This window comes from Berghia stephanieae, chromosome 1 (assembly GCF_034508935.2).
Source record: "Berghia stephanieae isolate SIO BIC M18660-M18661 chromosome 1, UCSD_Bste_1.3, whole genome shotgun sequence".
NCBI classification, from domain to species: domain Eukaryota; kingdom Metazoa; phylum Mollusca; class Gastropoda; order Nudibranchia; family Aeolidiidae; genus Berghia; species Berghia stephanieae.
In genome coordinates this window covers 76,735,465-76,758,207 of record NC_088360.1, presented here as the reverse complement: position 1 = coordinate 76,758,207, position 22,743 = coordinate 76,735,465, and the positions used below count along the sequence as shown (strand labels likewise).

Genomic DNA, 22,743 nt, shown 5'->3' with positions numbered 1-22,743 from the left:
GCTATAACTGCCAAATCAGTTAAAGAAATTTTAAAACGATTTATGTAAAAATACCTGCATTTACATAGCCAGGTTACTAATTTCAAATATTACGAAAATAAAATTATCCCAATTTTCTTGATTGTAACGAATAAGTATCAAATTTAAGAAGCAAATTTATTTGCTTTTTTTTTCTCAATATAATCAGTAAAACAGCCAACATGAATCTACTACAGTGACAGTGAAGAAAAAAAACGCCGGAAATAGTTTAAAATACGGAATAAATAACATTGCCATTGCCAACACTTCAATTATCAATTTGATCAAAAGCGACAAGTTACCTGGTGGCAGGGAGCTAATATTTTCAAGGATCTACCATTCGATTATTCTGAGGACGGATTCCCTTGCATAATATGATTTTATTATTTTAGACTTTTATCAATCCCCAGACTTCTTCATTTTAATTTTAAGAGAAAAGAATCAAGATAGTGATAGGCACGAGTTGTCGGTCAACCCCAAAATCCTGGAACTCAACTCAAACTCAAACCGAAAAAAAATAAGAATTTAATTTCTGTGCTGAAATATTTGTCTAAATAAATTGACAATGGGTATTATATCGGCAGATTTGTTCCCTACGAAACTAAGTTTCATCGTTTTTATTTCTTACATGGCACTATTTATTAGTCAAGGTAAGTTTCAGTTCAGTTCAGCCTCACTTCGCTTGTCTGCTGAGCTGAGTCTGTTCAATATATTTTGATGATAATTATCGCTGTGTGATTATTTCCAGACAGGGTCTGCCAATTACGAAAATGGGTTATTGGTCCCAGACACCTGACTGGGAATAACCAATTTTCGTTATTCCCAGACACATTTTTGAAACTGCTCTTTTAAACAATACCCCACATTCCAATGGAATGTTTCGAAATGCACATCAATGTTGAAAGTAAAAGTTAATAGAATATCTTTAAAAACATAAATTTAACCAATAATAACTCAATCGTTACTATACACAATATGCGTCGACTTTCAAGTGGCTGTCATGGCTGAATGGTTAAGCCCTGGAAGGCTTGTCAGAATTGACGTTGTGGGTTCGAATCCTGGTTCCGCCACTTTTTTTTTTTTTTTTTTGATTTTTAAATTCCATCTTCTTTAAACAGAGCCTTGTAAGGGATAAACGTCCCATCCATCCTCCCATCCCCCCTCCCCCACCTCTTAAAAAAAAAACTCTCTCTCTCTCTCTCTCTCTTTCTCTCTCTCTCTCTCTCTCTCTCTCTCTCTCTCTCTCTCTCTCTCTCTCTCTCTCTCTCTCTCTCTCTCTCTCTCTTTTTTTTTTTTTTTCTTCTTTTTTTTTTAAAAATAAAAACAATTTTAAGAAATCCATGCTCAGAAAGGAACAAGGCCAAACAAAAAAGGAGAAAAGAATAGACTCGCTCAAAAAAAAAAGGGGGGGGGGAGCGATTGGATTCGAATCTGTGCAGCTAAAAGGAGCAAAATGAAAGGTGGTCTAACCCACTGAGCCATATTCATACCGCTATCGATGTATCTTAAAATTCATATATGAGCAAGATATTTTTCCACCATCTTTGCATCCTTGTTTTGATATTTATTTTCATCTCTGATTCGAATATGTTGTTGGAACAGTTTTGTGGACGTGTGATAATAAATTGTATTGTCTTGTGTGAAGAAGACATGAAAATAACAGGTGTTGTCGGTTTTGGGCTTTGGGGCGAACAACACCTTTGCCAAGGAATGCGTCCGCGAAATAAACAAATTCCCGGCCGTCATCAATATCCCCAAAATTGTGGCCAGAATGAACAAATTATAGAAACAAAACATGATCAATAAAGTTAACAGGTTGGTAGGTAGTGAAAATTTTAATGGTTGGTGGAATTTTAACAGATTTGATGATGAACAACTTTCTTCCTGGTTGAAAATAAAAAGGTGAATTGCCAGTTTAACGTTTTCAGTTCAAAGTGACAAAAGAAATTCCATTGATCCATTTGCTTTAAAAAAATAAAAAAAAGCTGGATTTGACATTTGATCACTATTTACTTTCATCACTTGATATTGACTGTTTTGGGACACAAATAACCGCTGGCATTTTTTTCAGAATATTTGGGAATAACGAAAATTGGTTATTCCCAGACAAGTGTCTGGGATTAATGACAACCTAATTAATAATTCATTTTAACACAGATAATTAATTATAGGCCTTTGGCTTTAAAAATGTTTTCAATTGATGATGATTCCAGCATATATCGATATATAATAAAAGGAGAAGAAAAAACAACAAAAAACTGCCCTCCTTACTTGAACCCTTTTTTTGAAAAACATTTCTGTCATCTTTCTTTCTTTTTTTTTCCCTCCAGGTATCTTAGTGACAGCTAGCAAATCGAAGGACAACAGTTACAAATATAATACAGTCACCGTAGTACTCGTCACTGAGCTTATTAAATTAGTTGCTGCAACAATTTTATATCTCAAAGAGTATGTACATATCATTGCTCATTGTCATAGCTTTATTTTTATGAAGTTAAAAGTAACAGAGACTATTCCTTTTTATTTTTTTTTTCATTCTGAATTTTAAGAAGTCTTAGTCTTAGGAGACTTGGGGTTATCTTAACTCATTGATGTTTGCGTTTTGTCATTCTAGCTGATTAAATAGTCTGAAATTTGATATTCCATTTTTATTTCTTTGCTCCCACCATCTGTTCTGAGTTGATTAACATTGCTGACATATACTTTTTAGAAAAATGAGTGTCTGACGATAACTAGTGGTAGACTATATCCTTCAGCCAATAATAATGTGTCAGAAATCTTGATTTTTAACATTATTATGCTGTTTTGATAAAGTTCTTAATTTTTTAGATTGTAACTAGGACTAAGTGAGTTTTTATTTCCTCTTTTTCAGTCATGATGTCACTCAACTTACAAATGATATTGTCAAGAATAGGAAAGGTTTGTTGACAAAACTTTTGAATAGGTACACATTACATGATAGATACAGGGGGCCTATCCATATTTTTGTCTGGCTCATCTGTGGGAAGAAAGATTAATAGAGCAAAGGAAATGGGAGGACTGACAGGAGAAACAATTGAAGTGTATGCATTTCCTGATCATCTCTTCTGCATCACAGAAGAATTGGACAGCAGTGAGGAATGATAGATACCTTTTAAGCAGGAGATTAGGAAGAAGACAGGTGTTTGAATGCAAATATGGCTTCTTCATCAACACCACCGAATTAGATCTTGATGTAAACCCTTGTTTGCTATTTTCTTTATCTCAATACGCCTCAGATATCACATTTTAGCCGAAAACCTTAGTGGTCAAAGCTGCTTATGAAATTATCAGATACAGTGCAGCCCTCTTATAGTGACATGGAGTCCAAGTCCCAATTTTTAAAATATATGTCATCAGTAATGATAAACTCACAATAACGACATATACATATTTCAGTTTTTAAAAACTGTATATCGACATGGCATTAATCTCCAGTTTCAAATCGATAGTCCTGGGTGGGGTTCCTGACCTCCCATAGTGGGCAGGGGGGTACATACTGTGTCTTCTATCCCCTTATATCTGTTTTCCAACTTGCTTTCTATCTTTGTCTTGGAATGAGATTACTTGGTTTTGTCCTGGTCCTGGCCAGATGCCCTGGCTGAGAGGGAAACAGTTGAATGTATAGTTAGTTTTGGGAGATGATATTTTTTTCATTGTAAATCATCTCTCTGTTATGCACTGTATTATGCTTTCTTTATATTATATATGATTTGTTAAACATTTGAGTGTGTTCCTCTTAGCGGGGACCTGTGCTTGTGTCTGGATGAGACTTTTAGTGATTTCAAACTAAGTACTTTGATAGAGTGCTTTTGGAATATACACCTGTTTCATATTTGAACCAATTCCCCTTTGTCTTCCCTTTTCTTGGATGCTTTATTGTAATTCTAGAACTTTTTACTATCCCATTTTCTTCCTTTTTACTGGCGCTGATATGACCTTAATGTGTTGCAAGCGCCGTAAAACCCTTAAAAACAAAACAAATCGATAGTCAAGGTGAAATTTCTGGTTCAATAATGTTTGCTTTCTGACCAATGAAATCTCGCAGTCGCAGCCATTAAAAATGCTTGATTGGCCGGCAGACCAAGTGATATCTTGTCAACTAATATATGTGGGCGATTTCTGTAGGTGGGGCAATGCCGGACAAAAACCAAGCTTATCTGGTGCTTTGAATTGCACAAGTGTTCACTAGTCAGTCAACCACCGTGGTGCGAGCACAGTGGTCGACCAGCTTATCACATTGTCTGCTCCTACTGTTATCGAATTGAAGAAGAATACGCTGTGCAGTGACTATAATGCCTTTGGTATGCAGGCGATCATCACAGTGGTCAATCATTGAGTGAACGCTTCCACCTACTCTACTTTTTGTCTTGCTTAGCCTCATGTACATAACAGGCCTTGGGATTCTCAATTACTTGAATACAATCATCAAAATCTGAGAAAAAATCAAATAGCAGGGGTTTGAACCACATAGGAAAAATAAGCATTGACTGCTTAGGAATGCTGTGTTGACATAGTTTGAGCGGTCAACACCCCATGGCCTATCATTATAGATCTGGCAAATTATAATAATAGACAAGCTGGGAACAATGAGTTTTCAAGCAATCAATGGCTGGCTCTGCTGTTTCAGAAGTGACATGGCACTTTCTTCGAGGTAGTTTACTTTGGCTGAAACGGCCATTGTAGATGGCTGGAAAAAGACAGCCATACTGTGTAAAAGTACAGTAATTAACCCCCCTCCCTTATTTTTGATTGCTCTGCTATAACAACATTTTTTAAATGATCCCAACAATGTCGTTAAAGTTATAGAGAGGTCACACTTTATGTGCTGAAAGAGTTATAACACAGTCGTTCGATTCTATCAGGGAGACTAACAGACCAAAGATGTCATATGCCTAGGAATCAAGAAGCAGCGATCAGGGACATAAGTGTGACAAAGGAGACTCGGATCTAACCTTCAACTGCAGCTTTTTATCCCTCCAGAGACCAGCAAAATAAGGGAATAAGTCAAGTATGTGAGGTTGGCATACGTAAAGCTGTGGTCAGTCTTGTTTTAGTGTGCAGTTTCCAACAGTGTGCTATGGTCAACAGTATATTTATAATGATTTTGATCTTTCAAACTCCTCAGTTATGGCTCTGTACTTCATCCCAGCTGCTATGTACTGTCTTTACAACAACCTTCAGTTTGTCAATCTGTCAGCTTATGATCCAACAACATACTTCCTCCTTCTTCAGTTTAGAGTGGTGGTCACTGGTGTTGTATTTCAGGTATTTATTTATATTGTGCATATAAAATTTTACCCAAATGGTGAAATTAAGCTTTCCTGTAATCTATCTTAAATTTTCAAGTTATGATTTTACTTCAAGCTTGTTTGTAGATATGAATAGATAGATTAGTAGAAGATTTAATATACTAAACAATAATGTGCATTGCAAATCTGACGTAATAAAAAAAAAAAGAACAATAGAACGGTTTTATTGACATCAATAGCTTTCAATCTGTCAGAATATGTAATTCACATCTTCACTATGGATCATATAGAATACATTAAAATCCTTAGTATCTGGCCAAAAAAGAACAAAATATTAAAAATAACAAGTTGTGAATCACTGCTAATAAGTGTTTATAATTTTAGAAACTGTTCCGTTTTGTTCTTATTAAAATAGCTATGCTCTGTCATGTTATGAAGGTAAATCTCTTATTTACTTTTTTTGTTTTCAAGATATTGTTTCAAAAACAACTGAGCAAGATTCAATGGGCTTCTCTCATCATTCTGACAATTGGATGCATTATCAAGGAAGTGAATCACAGTGTTCATGCTAGTTCTGATGGTACCAAAACCGGCTTCAACTTTTTTGACATTCATTTGTTTTTTATTTTGCTTCAGGTGAGTATTTCTATGTCTATCTGAAGACTTTAGAGGATGCAAAAAGTCAGTTCAAGAGGACTTTTGTGAGACATTGCCGTTTTTATATTGCTACAATCTTGTGCTAATATAGACATTTATAAACTTTTTACTGTAATTTAATTGTACAAAATTGTCTCTGGCTACTTTTTGTTTTCTTTACCCCTTAATATCAGAAATAGTTGTACTGTATGCCCTGGAAAATCTTGAAAATTATACTTTCAATTGCAAACATTGAATAACAGGGCACTTGGTGCAATTTTGAAGAATGACTTTTACCTATAGAATCAATTTTTTATTTCCATTAGGATTAATCTCAGTGATAAAGCGATGGAAATGCAGACTTTTATAGTATTTAAGCTTCTGAATTGTGTTTCTAAAAGTCACTTGTTTCACTAGATACATCATACTATTGTTGGTTTAAATAATCAGTGGTTTGATTAAATTATCCACTCTTGAAACTTAGAATTTTGATTACAAAAGTGAATAGAACATTTTGATGAGATGCTTTCAAATGAAGCACAAAGTTTTGTGATATAATTTTGAAAAATGAATTTTACAACTTATAGAGTAAAATATTTCTATATAATATAATTATGGAGATAAATCTCAGTGGAAAATGAATACCGGGCTCAATTGTGCTATGTCTAAAATCAAACATACACCATGTACTCAAATAATTTGATAATAACCAACCAAACTTTCACATTTCTACTGCAAGATGTACTTTTAAAAAACGTTTGTTATGATAATAAGTAAAATGATAATGATTATCAAGTAATGAAAGAGAAGGCACTCAAATATTTCAGCACTGAAATGCTCTCCATCTAAATCTATTACCAATAACAAGCTACCACCTTTGTGGCAAGAATGTATTTATCATGTGATAGTATTTACCTGTCTGGTGGTTAATCTCAAGTGAGGCGAGATATGTTTTTATTCTTTAATAACAGTAGCAAATAGAAAAATTAATAAGAGCAAGTGATATTGTACGAGCTATTGCTGGCAACCTTTTCATGTGTTTACATAATGCTCTTTTCGACTGTGAGTTGAATTTTTTATAATCAGAAAATCTTGAACTTCACATAAAAATCGACATTCCAGCCGCCCAACTGTAATTCGAAATATTGTCATAAATGAAGCTAATCGATCATGTAGGAATTTGGTTCCTTTTCCAAATGGAAACTTAGTAATCTATCAATATTTGTCACACAATCTTTTAGTTCTTCACCACCATAATAAATCAATTATGTAAAAACATTTTCCTCCATCATTCATGTACAATTTTGATTTTAATGATAGCAGAGATGTTAAATTTCTCATGTACATAAGTGTCTTGTCAGTTAAATAAACATAAAAAGCGTTTTAAGCATATTTTTCTCTCTCATATGGATTTGGAGCATGCCACTTTACCCCATGCCCCAAATCCAAACTGTTAATCCAAGTATGCAAGAGATCACATTAATTTCAAAATGTCCGCATTTACATAGCGTATATCCACTAAACGCGATTCTAAAAACAACAAGGGGTTCAAAACCAATAGTAACACTGTTTCAATACGTGTCAATAACCATTACTATCATGCCTTTTGTCTTATATTAATCTGTCTGTCGTTTGATAAAGGGGAATCCGGAAAAGTCCACGCCACTCATATTTTTACATAAATTGAAGCTGTAATTTTACCACATCATTGTCGTATAACCTTTATTTTAAAAATACATTAGGTTGCATGACTATAAGTTTAACACTGTACTGGTTTGAGGCAAGCTGTGTACGGGTTTGGGGCATAAACGAAGGTATTAGGGGTGAGTCTGAGGGGGTTTGGTAATTTATTTTCAATTTTTTAAACTAGGTTAACCGATATTAACTCACATGTATTTAAATCAAACCAATCAAAAGACGTCAAATAATTGAGTTTCTCAGACAGTGGAGAGTTAAGTTGAACCAATCTGCAGTTAGAGCTGTTAGATTTGAGGTATATAAAAGGCATACAGATTTGGGGTGATCTACCCTACTGAAATAAACCATGTAATGATTGGATAATATGTATGTATTATTTTCAAAGAGACGGGACGGCTTTAGCTTTATAAAATGTTTTATCATTTTTTCTTCTTCTTTTTTTTCTTTTCCAGGTCTTGTCTTCTTGTTTTGCTGGTGTTTACAATGAGTTCCTCCTTAAGGATAATTGTGTTGATGTTCACATCATGATGGCCAACATTTTCATGTATCTCAATTCTATTGTTTGTAATATATTTGTGCTAGCATTCCAAGGTAGGTGGTATTTTTTCTTTCTTTCTTTCCTTTCTTTATGAACAAGTACAGTACTAGCAAACTTAATGTTTCCATTTGTAAATTTAGAGAGAAAAAGAGAGCAAGGGATATTAATCCTAATTATACTGCTGCTGATAATATTGTTAATAACAGACCTACCACCCTGCATTTTGCGCAATCACCTCCTCAAACAGCTCTTCATTCAGCAAGCTGAAGCTGATATTTTGCATTTCTGCTTAAAGTTATGGTGAGGACAAACAAAAATGCCATAGCAACTGGAGCAAACAATTTCATTTCAACTTACGTCTGTTTCTTGATTTTTTTTGTTTTTTTAAAAATCTAATCTGGTGTCTTGTATCAATTATCTATCCAATCATCAATGAGTATGACTTAGAATTTTATTTTTGCAATAGCAGAAGATCAGACCGTAAAAATATTGGGCAATGTTTTAAGATTCCCCGATCTTGAAATTATCTTGAAGGGCTGTGGTGCCTTACACACTCCAATGCAGATGCTGAAAAATTCTTCACCTTGTCAGAAAAAAAAATCCTATTTAATTCAGATCCCACATGTCTACCGAGACTGTGGTCACTTGTCATCCAGAAAGTGCACATGAGTTAAAGGGAACTCATCTTAGCACAAGCTGTCCTCTGCTCAAGTGGCTTAGGGGTGAAAAGCCTACAATCAGAGCATGATGCATTACACATGGGCTGCTTTGTGTGGTCTTTAGTTGATAGTTGATTCCTCATAGCCATGTGTCAGGGTGGCCATGATTGTAATAATAGTGATAATAATAATAAATATTATTATTAATACTACTGCACAAACCTCTTAATCGGAACAGCATCATCACACAGAAATCATTCCAAATAAGCAGCATTCCCATTAACTGATTCTGTAGTGGTCTCCATTGGCAAACTTATCAAGGCTACCCATTTATCTTGATTTCAAATATTCATAATATGAGAAATTGAGTGAATGTTTTCACAAAATTGGTGTCTACAGATGCAGAAATTAATGAATTTTTGTTTCCCGTTCATAATTTTTATCTTACCCGCAAGGTAGCAATACAATCCAAGATGGCGTACACCCCACAGCAACGAGCTGGTGTATTTTGGAAAATGGAAAAACAAATAGTGTTACAATTGTGCAGCGTTCTTTAAGACACATTCATCACAACAATCCACCTTCAAACATGTCAATTTTGAAGTGGTACAATGATTTCATTGAGAAAAGATGTATCTGTGATCAAAGAAAGGAACATTCCAGCCGCCCAGCAGTGTCATAGGAAGTTGTCGAGAGGGTCGTAGCCCCAAGAAGTCGACACACAGGTGTAGCCAAGAGTTACAACTTCCACAACTGGTCCAAAAGTTATATCCGCAAGACAAAGAAGTGTGCTTTGAATTTTGCCACATTATCCAGGAGTCGATGGAAAAGGATCCTGATCTGCTGTGAAAGATAATCTTCAGTGATGAAGCAACCTTCCACTTGAGTGGAAAGGTGAACAGACACTGTGAGAATATGGGGGACTCCCAAAGTGAATGTGTTTTGTGCGGTAACAGAGAGGGCTGTGTATGGACATTTTTTATTTGAAGGACTATCCATCACTGGCCAAACCTACCTGGAGATGTTACAGGACTGGTTGCTGCCAAGACTAGCTGCTGAAGGTGATGAGTACATTTTGCAGCAGGATGGTGCATCGCCACATTGGTCTGTCAATGTCCGCACATTTCTCAACACAAACCTACCTGCTGGACAAAACGACCAAATGTTTTGCAAATGGCCCTCAAGATCACCAGACCGAAATGTGACTTTTTCCTCTGGGGATATGTCAAAGACAAAGTTTACGTCCCTCCCTTGCCTCAGACCATGGATGAACTGCAGGAACGTATCACTGAAGCTCTACGCATGATTACACCAGATATGCTGCAGAAAGTCTGGATGGAGCTTGATTATCGCCTTGAAAATAGAGGAGCACACATCGAGTGCCTCTGGGGTGAGGTAAAGTGAAGTGCCTTTGACATCAATCCATGTCACATAAAAGTTAGTTAATTTCTGCAACTGTAGACACCAATTTTGTGAAAATATTCACTCAACTTCACATATGATGAATATTTGGAATCAAGGAGTGTTTTTGTGCTCACCCTGTATATGATAATGATAATAATAATGTAGAGCATTCTTTCAATTGTTTGTCCAATGTTTTGTCCCCCATTAAAAAAAAAGAAAATTAATAAACATTACCTTTGTGTAGTCAAGGCAGCAGATGAAAGATGAGTGACACAATCTTTTGACCACACATTTATTCAAAATGCCAATGAATTACAATCCACACGTAATATAATTTCAATCACCTTGAAATGCCTCATGAACCATTTATCATTGCCTGTGATCTCATTAATTATTTGTTCTTCCCTGGGACGGCCAAATTGATGAAGTTTAACATATTACCATATAAAAAGGAAATGGGAGGTGATAGACTTGATACCATTAATCAATCAATTGACCTATTTGTTCATTTCAGGAGGATAAATAATTCCACTCTTGTTTATCTCAATAATTACGTATTTGTATTTTGATTACTTGAATGAAATAAACACATTTACTGAGGGTAGGAAATAGTTCCAATTAACCAGCGTGCATTCCGGTTAACCAGTACAAGTTGTGTCAGTGATGATAATCTTCCACAGGATTTTGGGATATTCTTTGAAATGTTCCACTATTTTTGCAGTGTCAAACTTTTTTCTATGAAAAGCACTGAGGTGGCTCCACGGCAGATCGATGAAAAAATCACCATTATGTCTTGTGTCAAATTTTGACAGCTGTGCTCATTTGCATTAATTTTGGTGACACTCGCATGCCTAGACGGGGTGGCACCATATGTCAAAAGTGACACAAGGCCAGTGGTGTCCTTGGATGAATAGATGTTGGGTAGGGATTGGAAAGAAAAAAATAGAAAATTATTTCCTCTCTCTCTCTCTCTCTCTCTCTCTCTCTCTCTCTCTCTCTCTCTCTCTCTCTCTCTCTCTCTCTCTCTCTCTCTCTCTCTCTTCTTTCTCCCCCTCTCTCTCTCTTTTTCTCCTCTCTTCTCTCTCTCTCTCTCTCTCTCTCTCTCTCTCTCTCTCTCTCTCTCTCTCTCTCTCTCTCTCTCTCTCTCTCTCTTATATATATATTTCTCTCTCAACCACTCTTCTTTCTTCATGTTATGTCTTTAGAAGTCATCTTGTCATAGAAAGATAGGTAGAATATGAAAATAAGCAATGTTGGTGATCGACTCGGAAGGCAATTGTTCAAATTATTTTTAATTTACTCTTTTTCCTTTGTTTAGATAGACTATGTTTGCAAGTTGTTAGATATTCATGAGTCTAATTTATAAACTGCATAACCACTAGGTTGCAGTAACACGCGTATTGTAGTGTGCTACGTAAAGTTAAAAACAAATATTTTCTAGCCTTTGGGCCATAAATTTATCATCTCTTGATGTAGATAGTGGTATTATTTGATAGTATTGTGAGCCTTTAAAATTATTTTCTGGAAAGGACAATTCATTATATTTACATAAGAAGTAAATTATTTAATGTTACATAACAATCATATGATATCTTTTAATTTTTGTATTTTGGCTTGAGTTTGCCAGATGGACCGATTCATTTTCCTCCTTTTTGAAAAACTGCCATTATCATCACTGTTGTATAGAAAAAATTCTGTCACAGGCAAATTGTTCCAATTTAACAGCTGTTCCTATAAAGTGGCGTTCCAAGTACTGGCATTGACTATATTATAATTATTATAACATTGAGGTGTAGAAGAAGAAAAATATATTAAAATAGATTATTACAATTTGTAAATAGATTTATCTTTTTTTGGCAGGTCAGTTATTGGAAGCTTTCACCCTTGAGAGTGTGCGTTCAATAATCCAGCCTGGAGTCATAGTTATTGCCTTCAACAATGCAGCCATTGGAATCGTTACCAGCCTTTTTCTGAGGAATCTCAACTCCATTCTCAAGACATTTGCCAGTGCTTTGGAGCTGATGTTCACTGCTATTTTATGTTGGATCATCTTTGGCATTGCTGTCGATATCTATACATTTTTGGCTATCTTCATCGTTAGTGCTGCCACCTATTTATACGCTCAAAACCCAGTGGTCAATAAAGCTAAAGCAGACTTAGAGATAGAGGCAAAGGAGAAAGGAACAGAAAACGTGTGATTGGTTAAATGTTGCTTGTTAGGAAGTTAAAACTTACTCTTTATCACTCTGCATCTGGGTTTATTAATATATTAACTTACACTTTATTTATTCCATGCAAATAAATCGTTTAACCTTATGATAATAAATTTTTCACATATCGAGATTATGAAAAGGAATGGAAGTGAAATTGTTGTGATGGTTGAAATAATTGTTTGTATGTGATGCTACAGCCACAGATGTTTTAAAATTGAAGGAATAACAGCTTGTTTTTGTTTTTTTGTCTTTTGTTGTTTTGTTTTTTTGTTTGTTTGTTAATGTTTTACATAATATTGTGATAATCCCTAACCATTACAGGTCAGTTGTTAGGGATGGAATTTGCTTGTGTCTCCTTCCATTTTTCAGGGTTCCCGATAACTAAGTTGGTAGAGCACTCGCTTAACAATCAAAGGGACTGAGATCGATCCCGGGTGCAGTCAAGATTTTTTTCTTACCCCTCCCCCTTGTCCACCCATCAGTTATTGGGTTGCTAGTTGTGTTAAATCTGGTGTAAATTACTTTGCGAAAGACTAGCGTCCTATCCAAAGTGTAGCAAGCAATTGCTATAGAAACCGGGAAGACAGTTTTCTGATATTTTTACTCGAAGTGGTCTGCTGACCAGAGACCTTTATGTGAAATATGATCCATTTTGAATAAAAGTAAAAGCTGAGAAGTCATATCTTTTAATACTCTTTAAATTTCCTCCTTTTTCCCCATTTACAGGATATTTACCTCCCTTTTTGAAATTTCCCTTGGGCAGCAGTGATATCTGATTTCCTTTTCCAAGTTGCATTCTGTCTTTGTCTTGGCCAGAGTCCTTAATGTGGGGGGAAAATGCATAGTATTTTTTTTGGGAGATGATATTTTTTCTTTGTATATCATCTCTCTGTTATGTATATTTTGTTTTTGGAATCATATTTTTTTAAGCTTTTGAGTATATAATGGCAGGATCCTGTGATTGTACTTGGATGGAACTTTTAGGTACTTTAGAGTAATCATATTGATAGTTTGCTCTTTGAATCTTACCTGGTTGAACCAATCCCCTTTGTCCTACTTTTTTTTGGCTCCCTCTAATTTTAGACCTATAATTTTTTGACTACCCCATTTTCCTCCTTTTTACTGGCCCTGAAATGACCTTAAAGTGTCACAAGCGCCATAAAACCCTTGAAAAAAATAAAATTTTGTGATTCATTGTCATTTAAATATGTGATGGAGCATCTCACATCAATCTGCTGTTCAATTTGGATGAACCAACCGTACAACGAATATAATTACAATTTTCAGTTACATTCAGTCTCCTCAACATGAGCTCATGAATTTAACTCAAATTTCCTAATAATATATTTAATTCAATTTTTAAGTGTAGCCCTATATGGCTCACTGCTGCAGAATACTAGATTGAGCTGGAAAATCAGATAATCACCTCATCCATATGTACGCCTCTGGAAATAAGACAATCTTTGCTGTTTCATATAACAACAGAGTTTTTACGCTGAGGCAACATTATACATTGTGTAACTGTCTGTAATAAGATACAGGGATGCCTTTGCTTAAATATAAATAACCTCAAAATTTTTCTCACTAAGAGAGCACATATGAAAATATTTCGTGCAAAGTTTCTCTGGTATCACCCTTAAATCATAGAAAAGGATATAATATGCATCTAGCTTCCCCTTACCTGTTGCCTTTAAAAAGCCGGGGAAATGGGCATCCCTGGATATAGTTTCGCATGGATTTTATTTATTTGTTCCTTCTTTGCCATAAGTGAAACAAGATGATAGTGACCATCTAAAACGTAGTGCATCATGAAACAAAACTAACGGGGTCATACTGAGTACTTTTAAACATAAAGGGCAGTCGAAAATCCTGTCTTGCCACTGTTATCATGAATGTTTTTTTGTTTTTTTGAGAGGTGAATTTTATTTCCTTATACGAATTATATTGATTTATGATTTTCATTTTGTATGAATCAGATCTTGTATGTGTTAAGTATTATATATACATATATTAGATATTGTTAGTAATAGAACATGATATACATTGTCATTTTTGGCAAGGATCCAGGCGAGCCTATCATTTTTGTGTCAGACTAGATACAGAGGTAGATTTCTTCGATCATTTACTTCTGTTTCCCCTTTTATTTAAGCCTGTGTCTTACTTTTTCTGGGGTTTAAATGATCCATGTGTGTTGCAAGAGCCGTTAAACCTATATTAGCCAGTCCCTTTTGTCTTGCTTTTTCTTGCTGAGTGGGGTCTTTGATCTCCCATAGAGGGCAGGAGGTCATGCTGTGTCTACCATCCCTTATATATGTTTTCAAAGTTGCTTTCTGTCTTTGTCTTGGAATGGAATTACTTAGTTTTGTTTTAACCCTGGCCGGAGTCCTTGACTGGGAGGGAAACAGTCAAAATATAATTATGGTTTCGGGAGATGATATTTTTTTCCTTGGTAAATCATATCTCTGTTTTGTACTGTTACATCTTTTTTTGGTTTAGATATATATGGTTTGTAAACATTTGAGTGTGTACCTCTTAGTGGGATCCTGTGCTTGTGTCTGGTTGAGACTTTTAGGTGATGTCAAGCTAAGTACACTGGTAATGTGCTCTTGGAATATACAGCTGTACCCTATTTGAATCTTTCCCATTTGTCTTACTTTTTCTTGTGTTTTTCAATTGTAAACCTATAACTTTTTTTGACTATCACATTTTCTTCTTTTTTACTGGTGATGAAATGGTCTATGTGTTGCAAGCGCTGTAAAGCCCTTTAAACAAAACAAACAATTACTTTTTCTTGGATGCTTTTAATCACAACTTTAGAATTATTTGTTTAATCCACTATCTACCTTTTCACTGGCGTTGATATGACTGTAATATGTGCAATTGCTGAAAAACTCCTAAAAACAAGCTAACCTTGTTAAAGTTTAAACTGATTAAAGTATGACATTGCATCTTGTACATGCATATTGGAATTTTGTACTTATGAATTTTGCTTGAATGACAGTATTTTTTTTTTAAATGATTCTTTGCTCATTTTCATTGTGAATCCTTGTGACTTGATTTTTATGATTATATAATGTAAATAAGAAATAAAATTGTGGAAATTGTTAATCATTTTCATCCTCTTAACTTTGATGCTCAAAGTGCCTCATGATGCATTCAAAATATTCTTGTAGGTGTAAGCTTCTTAATAATCATTCAGCTTTTCATAACTTTGTTCATTTGCACATAGACATGTTATAATGTACAAAATAGCCTGAATGTGTGAATGCCTGTGATAGACATATCATTATGCAGACGGTTGCTTTCACGTTTGTTTCTTTAATTACATTTTCCATATAAATGTTGTTCCACTGCTTTTTAAATCTTACTATGCATAATATGGATTCATGTATTTATGCTATTGCATTGTAGTTATTTTCTCCCATTTTAAAAATTTATTTTATTATCCGCTAACCAGTTGATGTTCTACTTTCGTTTTAAATAACTCTGTGAAATCGAATGTAAGCTCCAATTCACATTGTTATTTATTTCTTTGAGATTCGTGCAACAACGTTTACGTTACTTTCGTTTTATCAATTAATTGCCTTCACTAATGCTTCACCAGTCTTTTGGGTTTTTTTTGTTTAATGTTTAATTTTTATTTTATTTTTAGTTTGGTTTTTTGTTTTTGTTTTTTTTTCCAGCTTTTTAAATATATAAGAATCATTTTAAAGAAAAATTTTTTTTCTAGAATGATTTAGTTTTTGTTCCTGTGAGTCTCTTGTTACTGAATTGAAGACTCACAGTAATGGTATACTTTATGATTATTATCCAATTTCTCCTGTCTCAAGACTGTTGAACGTAACTGTTTATTTCAAGACAAACTGGAAGTGGGTGGGAGTCCTTGGTTTCCTAATGAGTCTTACTTGTTGTCTTTTATTATGATCTTCCCTTATGTCTTTTGTCTTTTCTATGTGATTTTTATGTGTTTGTTCTGGAATAAGACCATTTCATTTCACACATACACCCCCTATGCCCTTCTATGATCTTTTGCTTAGAAGTCAGTCGGATGATCGATAATTTTTATGGGGAGATTATTTGTTTTGTTTCGTTTTGTAATTATTACTTCAATTATACTATACTATATACTGTCTAGAAAAGAAAAAAAGATGGAAGAGATGACGAAAAGAAATACGATGAAGATACCCTCCAAAAGTGGAGACACAGTTGTCCATATTAGTAAAAACTTTAGATCAAACACTCAAGAAAATGTAAGACAGAGGTTATCAGTTCAAACAGACACACACACACACATATATATATATATAAGATTCTAAGTCGGTTCGCGGTGACCCGACTTAGAACCAACCATGGTCGCAGCAAAGAAAGCCTCTATTGATGGAGACTCATTGACTCACCAATCTGCCAATACTGCAAAGGGGCACGTCAAACCATCGATCATCTGGTCCTGAAATGCCCAATAACAAAATTAGAAGGGGGGTATGAAACAATCTTTGAAGCCGGAGATGACCTGACATCATGGATCGACAAACATAATCTGGAGGTGTAGCCATACGCTACTACTAGAAGAGATTCTGTGGTGTATCTGTCTGGAACTTAGGGACACTGGGTGAGATTCCTGACCTCCCATAGTGGGCAGGGAGGCACTTACTGTGTCTTCTATCCCCCTTTATCTGTTTTCCAACTTGCTCTCTGTCTCTGTCTTGGGATGAGGATTACTTGGTTTATCTTGTAAATTATATCTCTGTTATGCACTGTATTATGATTTATTTACATATTATATATGATTTGTAAACATTTGAGTGTATTCCTCTTAGTGGCGACCTTTGTCTTACCTTTTCTTGGGTGCTTTAAATGTAATTATAGAACTCTTTTACTTTCCTATTTTCTTCCTTTTTACTGGCGCTGATATGACTTTAATGTGTTGTAAGCACTGTAAAACTCTTAAAATCAAACAAACAGACTTAGGGACATATAAAAAGTACCAACTAGATAGACACAATGGTAGATTACTCTTGGATTTACCTGTCTTCTGTGCTTGAAGGGTATCTTCATCCTATTTCCTTTCGGAATCTCTTCCATCTTTTTTTTTCTTGACATCTCTGTGGCTTTCTACCTCTGCTCTGGATTGGGGTGGGGTGGGATCCGCCAAGGTGGGGAAATGTTGATTTCCTGGGCAGAGAGTGGTGGTTTTATTATTATGGTCAGGTCAGGGATTGCCTGGATTCTTTAGCTGAGTGGGAAACAGCTAGATGTATATTTTTTTCTTTGTAAATTATTTTATTTGAATATGTTACCTACCACGTCAATCTGGTATTATGTCAGAATGAACTCAATGGAATAAGATGTCAAAGTGGAAAGATTTAGGATTTTATGTTTTTGTTTTTTTTTTGTTTTTTTTTACGAAGCTCAACTTTTTCTTCTTTTTTTTTTCTCTGATCGCTAGGCAAATGTGCTTACCTTCTTAAAGCATGGGTGACTTAATGTTTATATTCCTTACTAATACGTAGTACACACTGATTTTACTCAAGACATGGGATGTGGAAGACAGGCGTGAGTTTGCTTTCATTTACTTTTATTTTTAGAGTATTGATTCTGTGCTGGAATAACATAGATCACATTCTTTATCCGTAATGCTATTCAAGTTTTATTTTACTACATGTTATTGATATTATATTAGGATATATATATATTTGCTTTAGTATATGTTTTCTTTTTTATATTGGTTGCTATGATTGGAATGGCTTTTTTATTAGATTTTTTTTTTTCACAAGTGTTTAATTCATCGCAAAATACAGATAGTTATGATTAGACAATTGATGTAGTTTTCATAAAAGCTTGTTGAACTGCATGGACTTATTTATAACAAAGACTTGTTCAGTAATTTAAGATTGCATCCAGGTAATTAAGAATTCTGTCATTTGGAACTGTTTTTGAATTTATTCAGTTTCATTCTTTGATGCTTTTTAGTTATATTGAAAGATACCGTAGTTTAACTAATAGCTCAGTTGATAGAGCATTTGCCTTGTGAGCAAAGGGAACAATTGGGTGGGTTTTTTTGACCTCCTATGGTGGGTAGGAGGTTACTTGCTGTGTCTTCTATACCCCTATATCTGTTTTCTGAGTTGCTTTCTGTCTCTGTCTTGGAATAGGATTGGTTTTGTCCTGGCCCTTACCGAAGTCCTTGAATGAGAGGAAAACAGTTTAATGTATTGTGTTAATTTTGGGAGGTGATATTTTTTTCCTTTTATGTCATCTTTCTGAACTTATCGTTATATATTTTTGTTTTGAACATATCTCGTAAACATAATTAGAGTGTATCCCTCTTAGTGGGACCCCACACTGGTGTCTGGATGGGACGTTTAGGTAATCTCAAACTAAGTACATTGATGGTATGCTTTTGGAATCTACATCTGTTACCTATTTGAACCAATTCCCCTTTGTCTCACTTTTTCTTGGGTGCTTTAATTGTAATTCTAGAACGTTTTTACCATCCAATTTTATTCCTTTTTACTCGTGCTGATATCACAATCAAAGGGACCAGCATCATTTCTGGATGCCTTCAGGGGGGTTTTTAGAGCCCTTTTGTCAACCCGATGGTAATTTTGTTGCTGGGTTCCATTTAATTTGGTGGAAAGTACTTTGCTGCAGACTATTTAAAGGTTAGCGCGCAGTTGTTACTGTCCATTTAACACTTTAGAAACTGGGATAAACTCAAACTTCATGGGTATTATGGCTCTGAAGGACCTTTCACACCGGTGGATTTGTTACTTATCACGAATGAGCTATACAGTTTTAAAGCATTTTAAAGTCTTGATTTACATACTCTATGTAAAACAAATTGGAAGTCCTCCTTTTTGGGTTGATTGAGATTCATTTTTCTCAAATTTTGGATTTTTGAAGAAAAAACACAGATATTAAATGTCTGTTGCTAGTGGTAGATCTGTAGTATTTATTTTGTAAATAGAATAATATTTTAGAATATTTTATTTGTCCAGTTCGTCTGGATTTAATCTGTGAATACTGGGTTTGAATCCTGACCTCCCATAGTGGGCAGGGAGGTACATGCTGTGTCTTCTATCCCCCCATACCTGTTTTCCAATTGTTTCCTGTCATTGTCTTGGAATGAGATTACTTAGTTTTGTCCTGATCCTTGCCGGAGTTCCTTGACTGGGAGGGAAACAGTCGAATGTATAGTTATAGTTTTGGGAGATGATATTTTTTTCCTTGTAAATCATCTCTCTGTTATGCATTGTATTATGTTTAGTTTACATATTATATTATATGATTGGTAAACATTTGAGTGTATTCCTCTTAGTTGGGACCTGTGCTTGTGTCTGGATGAGACTTTTAGGTGATCTCAAACTAAGTACTTTAACGGTGTGCTCTTGGAATCTACATCTGTTCCTATTTGAACCCGTTCCCCTTTGTCTTACCTTTTCTTTTGTGCTTTAATTGTAATTCTAGAACTTTTTACTATCCTATTCTCTTCCTTTTTACTGGCGCTGATATGACCTTAATGTGTTGCAAGCGCCGTAAAACCCTTAAAAACAAATAAAAACAAAACATGATCTGTGAATAGAATATATTTTAAAATGCTAAGTTTTTTGCTTTTTCACATTGTGTCATATAATTTCAGTTTTCAAAATGTCAATAATGTCCCTGTTCAGTGTGGTTTTCCCACTATTATGCGTTAGGGTTTTAAATAATATTATTAGCCATTTTGTAATTACCTCTTATGGAGTCCAATAGACACTTTAAAAATAAAATCATTCTTCTCCAATTGCATTACTATATCCATAAGTTTGCTTGTGACAGATGTGTTCATTTCAAATTGAAGTTTTGAATGTCATTTTTGCAATGGTCATTATATCACTGTGTCTTGAAATGATTTTGTCATAAAAACCAGGTTTGGGTGAGATTGACAGTTATTTGGATCAAAATTGTAGAAGTTTCTAGATTGTAACGTTATACACTTCATTATAATTTTTGTAATTGATTGTATCAAAAAAGGTCTATCTCCACCATGGTCGTGGAGATAAAACAATTTTGTATTGTGAGATAAAACAATTTTGTATTGTCTACGTAAATTATTTGTAGGCCTATGTCTCAATACTTCCACCGAACATTGGTTGGCACACCTTATTTATTTCATTTAAGTTCTACTTCTTGACCACTTGGCACAATAGACGGATATCCCTCAGCTTCAGTTAGGCAGGTCTGTATTTGTCCACTATTTTTTGTCTTTGATATATCCCTAAGTCTTTTAACACTTTCTATTTTGCTTTGTATCCTTCTTAATAAAGGCTATTAAGCTTTGCAAAGAACCTCCTCAGTCTTTTCCAAGGAGGAAAATATTGATTTGTCTTTTTTTTTCACTCAATCACCTGCCTATAGTCTTTTAAGCATTTAGAGTCTGGTGTCTCGGAGTTATAGCGCTATATAAGTTTTCAGCATTATCATTAAAGTTTTTTTTTTTTTTAAATCATATGCATATTTAGAATCATTTGAGTCCATTCCTTTTTGTGTCAAGTAGTTTGTGATCTTACGACTAGACACAGGGATGGATTGTTCCTGAGATCTATTTTTGCTCCCTGTCCTTTTCAATTTTTATTCCACATTTACAAGTGCATACATGTTTTGATTATCCCAGCTTTATCTTTTTTTTCAACTGTTATTTTATTATTTGTGCTGCAGGCATCGTAAAAATATGAAAAATAAACAAACATGGTATTCCTCCAGCAGTTACTAGGTTATGGTAAATTGTCATCCCTTATAATACATGTATATTTTTGATATTTTTGAGACATGAAAACATTCAACCTTGTAAAGCTACCATTTGCCTCCATCATTGCCATTCGTTTTTGCAAAATTTCTGGCTGGATACAATTAGCAACTGTTACTATTTTGTTTGAATCAATAGTAACCAGAATATAATTCAGCTTCAGTTTTATAAATGTCGCCAAGCACATTATTAAGATTTTTTTTTTTAAATCTAGTTCCGATGAGACCAAGTGAGTTTTGTTTTTGGCATCCCGATTTTGTTTCATTACTTGTGTGTGAAAAAGTGTTATGATATTTTAGTATTTAGAATTATTATACTAATACTATTCTCCATTTATTATGTTATATATTGTGATAGAAATGTTTTTAAGGATGGTTTTAAAACCAGTCATTCCATTGGGCGATGTTTATGGTCATAATAATGTCAGAGGGTTGATTTTGTTCTTATAGAAAGAAAAATTATAAAATTGGTTAGATTTAGTTGATTTAATAAAGAAAATATTTTTTGGGTCCCAATATATGTTTTAAAATGGATTCTTTTGTTTTGGTGGTGGGTGGACTGTCTGGTTGGGTATTTTAATTGATCTCATACCAAACACTCAGATAGATCCATTTGGATCTTCTTCTGTTCCCTGTTTGAGATAATCCTCTTGTTCTTACCTTTTTATCTTCCAGTTGACAACTTTATTACTTTTTGTTTCTCCATCTTTCTTTTTGAGAAAAGGATGGGGGGAGGTGGCTGTTAGTAAGGATATTGGATATGCAATCTTTGGATTTCTCATGACAAACGTGCTGCATGTGAGGCTCTTGGAATTCTTCTTTTCCCTACACCTGTTTCACTATTCTATTTCTTTTAGGCCTTATGGAATCTACTTCTGTTTTCTGTTTGATCCAGTCTCCCTTGTCATACATTGTCTCAAGTCGTTTTACTTGTAAATAGATTTTCTTTTTTTACTACATTCAATCGCCTTCCTCTTTACTGGCCCTGAAATGATCTAAAAGTGCCGCAAGAGCCAATGAAACCTTTAAATCAAACAAGCAATCTATTAGGCTTTCTGTTTTTGTCCTGAAATGAAACGGTGGAAGTTGAGTTCAATGAGGTAACAGTAAATGAGCATATGTTTTGTTGTTTTGTTTGTTCTTTTTTTTTTCTTCTCAATGTTGAGTATGAAAGAGGAACTGGGGCATATCAAATGGGAGGAAATACTAATAGAGGACACCATAGGAAACAACTGGAGTAGATTTACCAGAGTACTTAACCAATGCTTCGAGAAAAACATCCCGAAAAGCAGAGGGAACCGGGTTGGGAGAAGAAATCAACCTTGGATGACGCAGGAAGTGAGAGAGGCATTACGGAAGAAGAAGGCCGTAAATAGAAGATACTCTAGAAGCAAAAAGGAAGAGGATTGGGACAAATACAAAAGAGTGAGAAACGCAACTACTAAAATAGTCCGACAAGCGCATCAAAAGTATGAGAACAAGATAGCAGAGGAAACGAAAGAAAATCCTAAAGTATTCTGGAG

At 34.6% G+C, this 22,743-nt stretch overlaps 2 protein-coding genes across 3 annotated transcripts in view; one reads left to right on the top strand and one right to left on the bottom strand.

The window, feature by feature from the left end:
* The first annotated feature begins 244 nt into the window (after positions 1 to 244).
* On the top strand, positions 245 to 21,736 carry LOC144957476 (UDP-galactose transporter senju-like). Its single transcript, XM_078888767.1, has 7 exons — positions 245 to 668; positions 2,349 to 2,466; positions 2,891 to 2,937; positions 5,165 to 5,304; positions 5,760 to 5,924; positions 8,075 to 8,213; positions 12,084 to 21,736. The coding sequence occupies exons 1-7, from the start codon at positions 584 to 586 to the stop codon at positions 12,419 to 12,421; spliced, it is 1,032 nt and encodes a 343-aa protein (XP_078744893.1). The 5' UTR covers positions 245 to 583; the 3' UTR covers positions 12,422 to 21,736.
* The window catches only part of LOC144957482 (uncharacterized), a 30,727-nt gene continuing 18,592 nt past the window's right edge, over positions 10,609 to 22,743 (bottom strand). Inside the window, exons 5-7 of one of the 2 annotated variants that reach the window (XR_013642175.1) lie at positions 17,462 to 17,608; positions 16,834 to 16,883; positions 10,609 to 11,124 (exon numbers count right to left, since the gene is read on the bottom strand). Coding sequence is in view for 1 of the 2 variants with exons in the window: in XM_078888823.1 (XP_078744949.1) it covers positions 17,549 to 17,608 (60 nt within the window). In the remaining variant the exon portion in view is untranslated. Of the gene's footprint in view, positions 11,125 to 13,196; positions 17,609 to 22,743 lie in introns of those variants that run through there. The other variant, XM_078888823.1, reaches the window with a different exon arrangement.

Bases quoted from the DNA above. Each gene is read 5' to 3' on its own strand.
- LOC144957476 (XM_078888767.1), top strand. From the start codon at position 584: ATGGGTATTATATCGGCAGATTTGTTCCCTACGAAACTAAGTTTCATC. The intron at 2,467-2,890 runs GTATGTACATAT...CCTCTTTTTCAG, and splicing joins ACAATTTTATATCTCAAAGA to TCATGATGTCACTCAACTTA. The intron at 2,938-5,164 runs GTTTGTTGACAA...CAAACTCCTCAG, and splicing joins TATTGTCAAGAATAGGAAAG to TTATGGCTCTGTACTTCATC.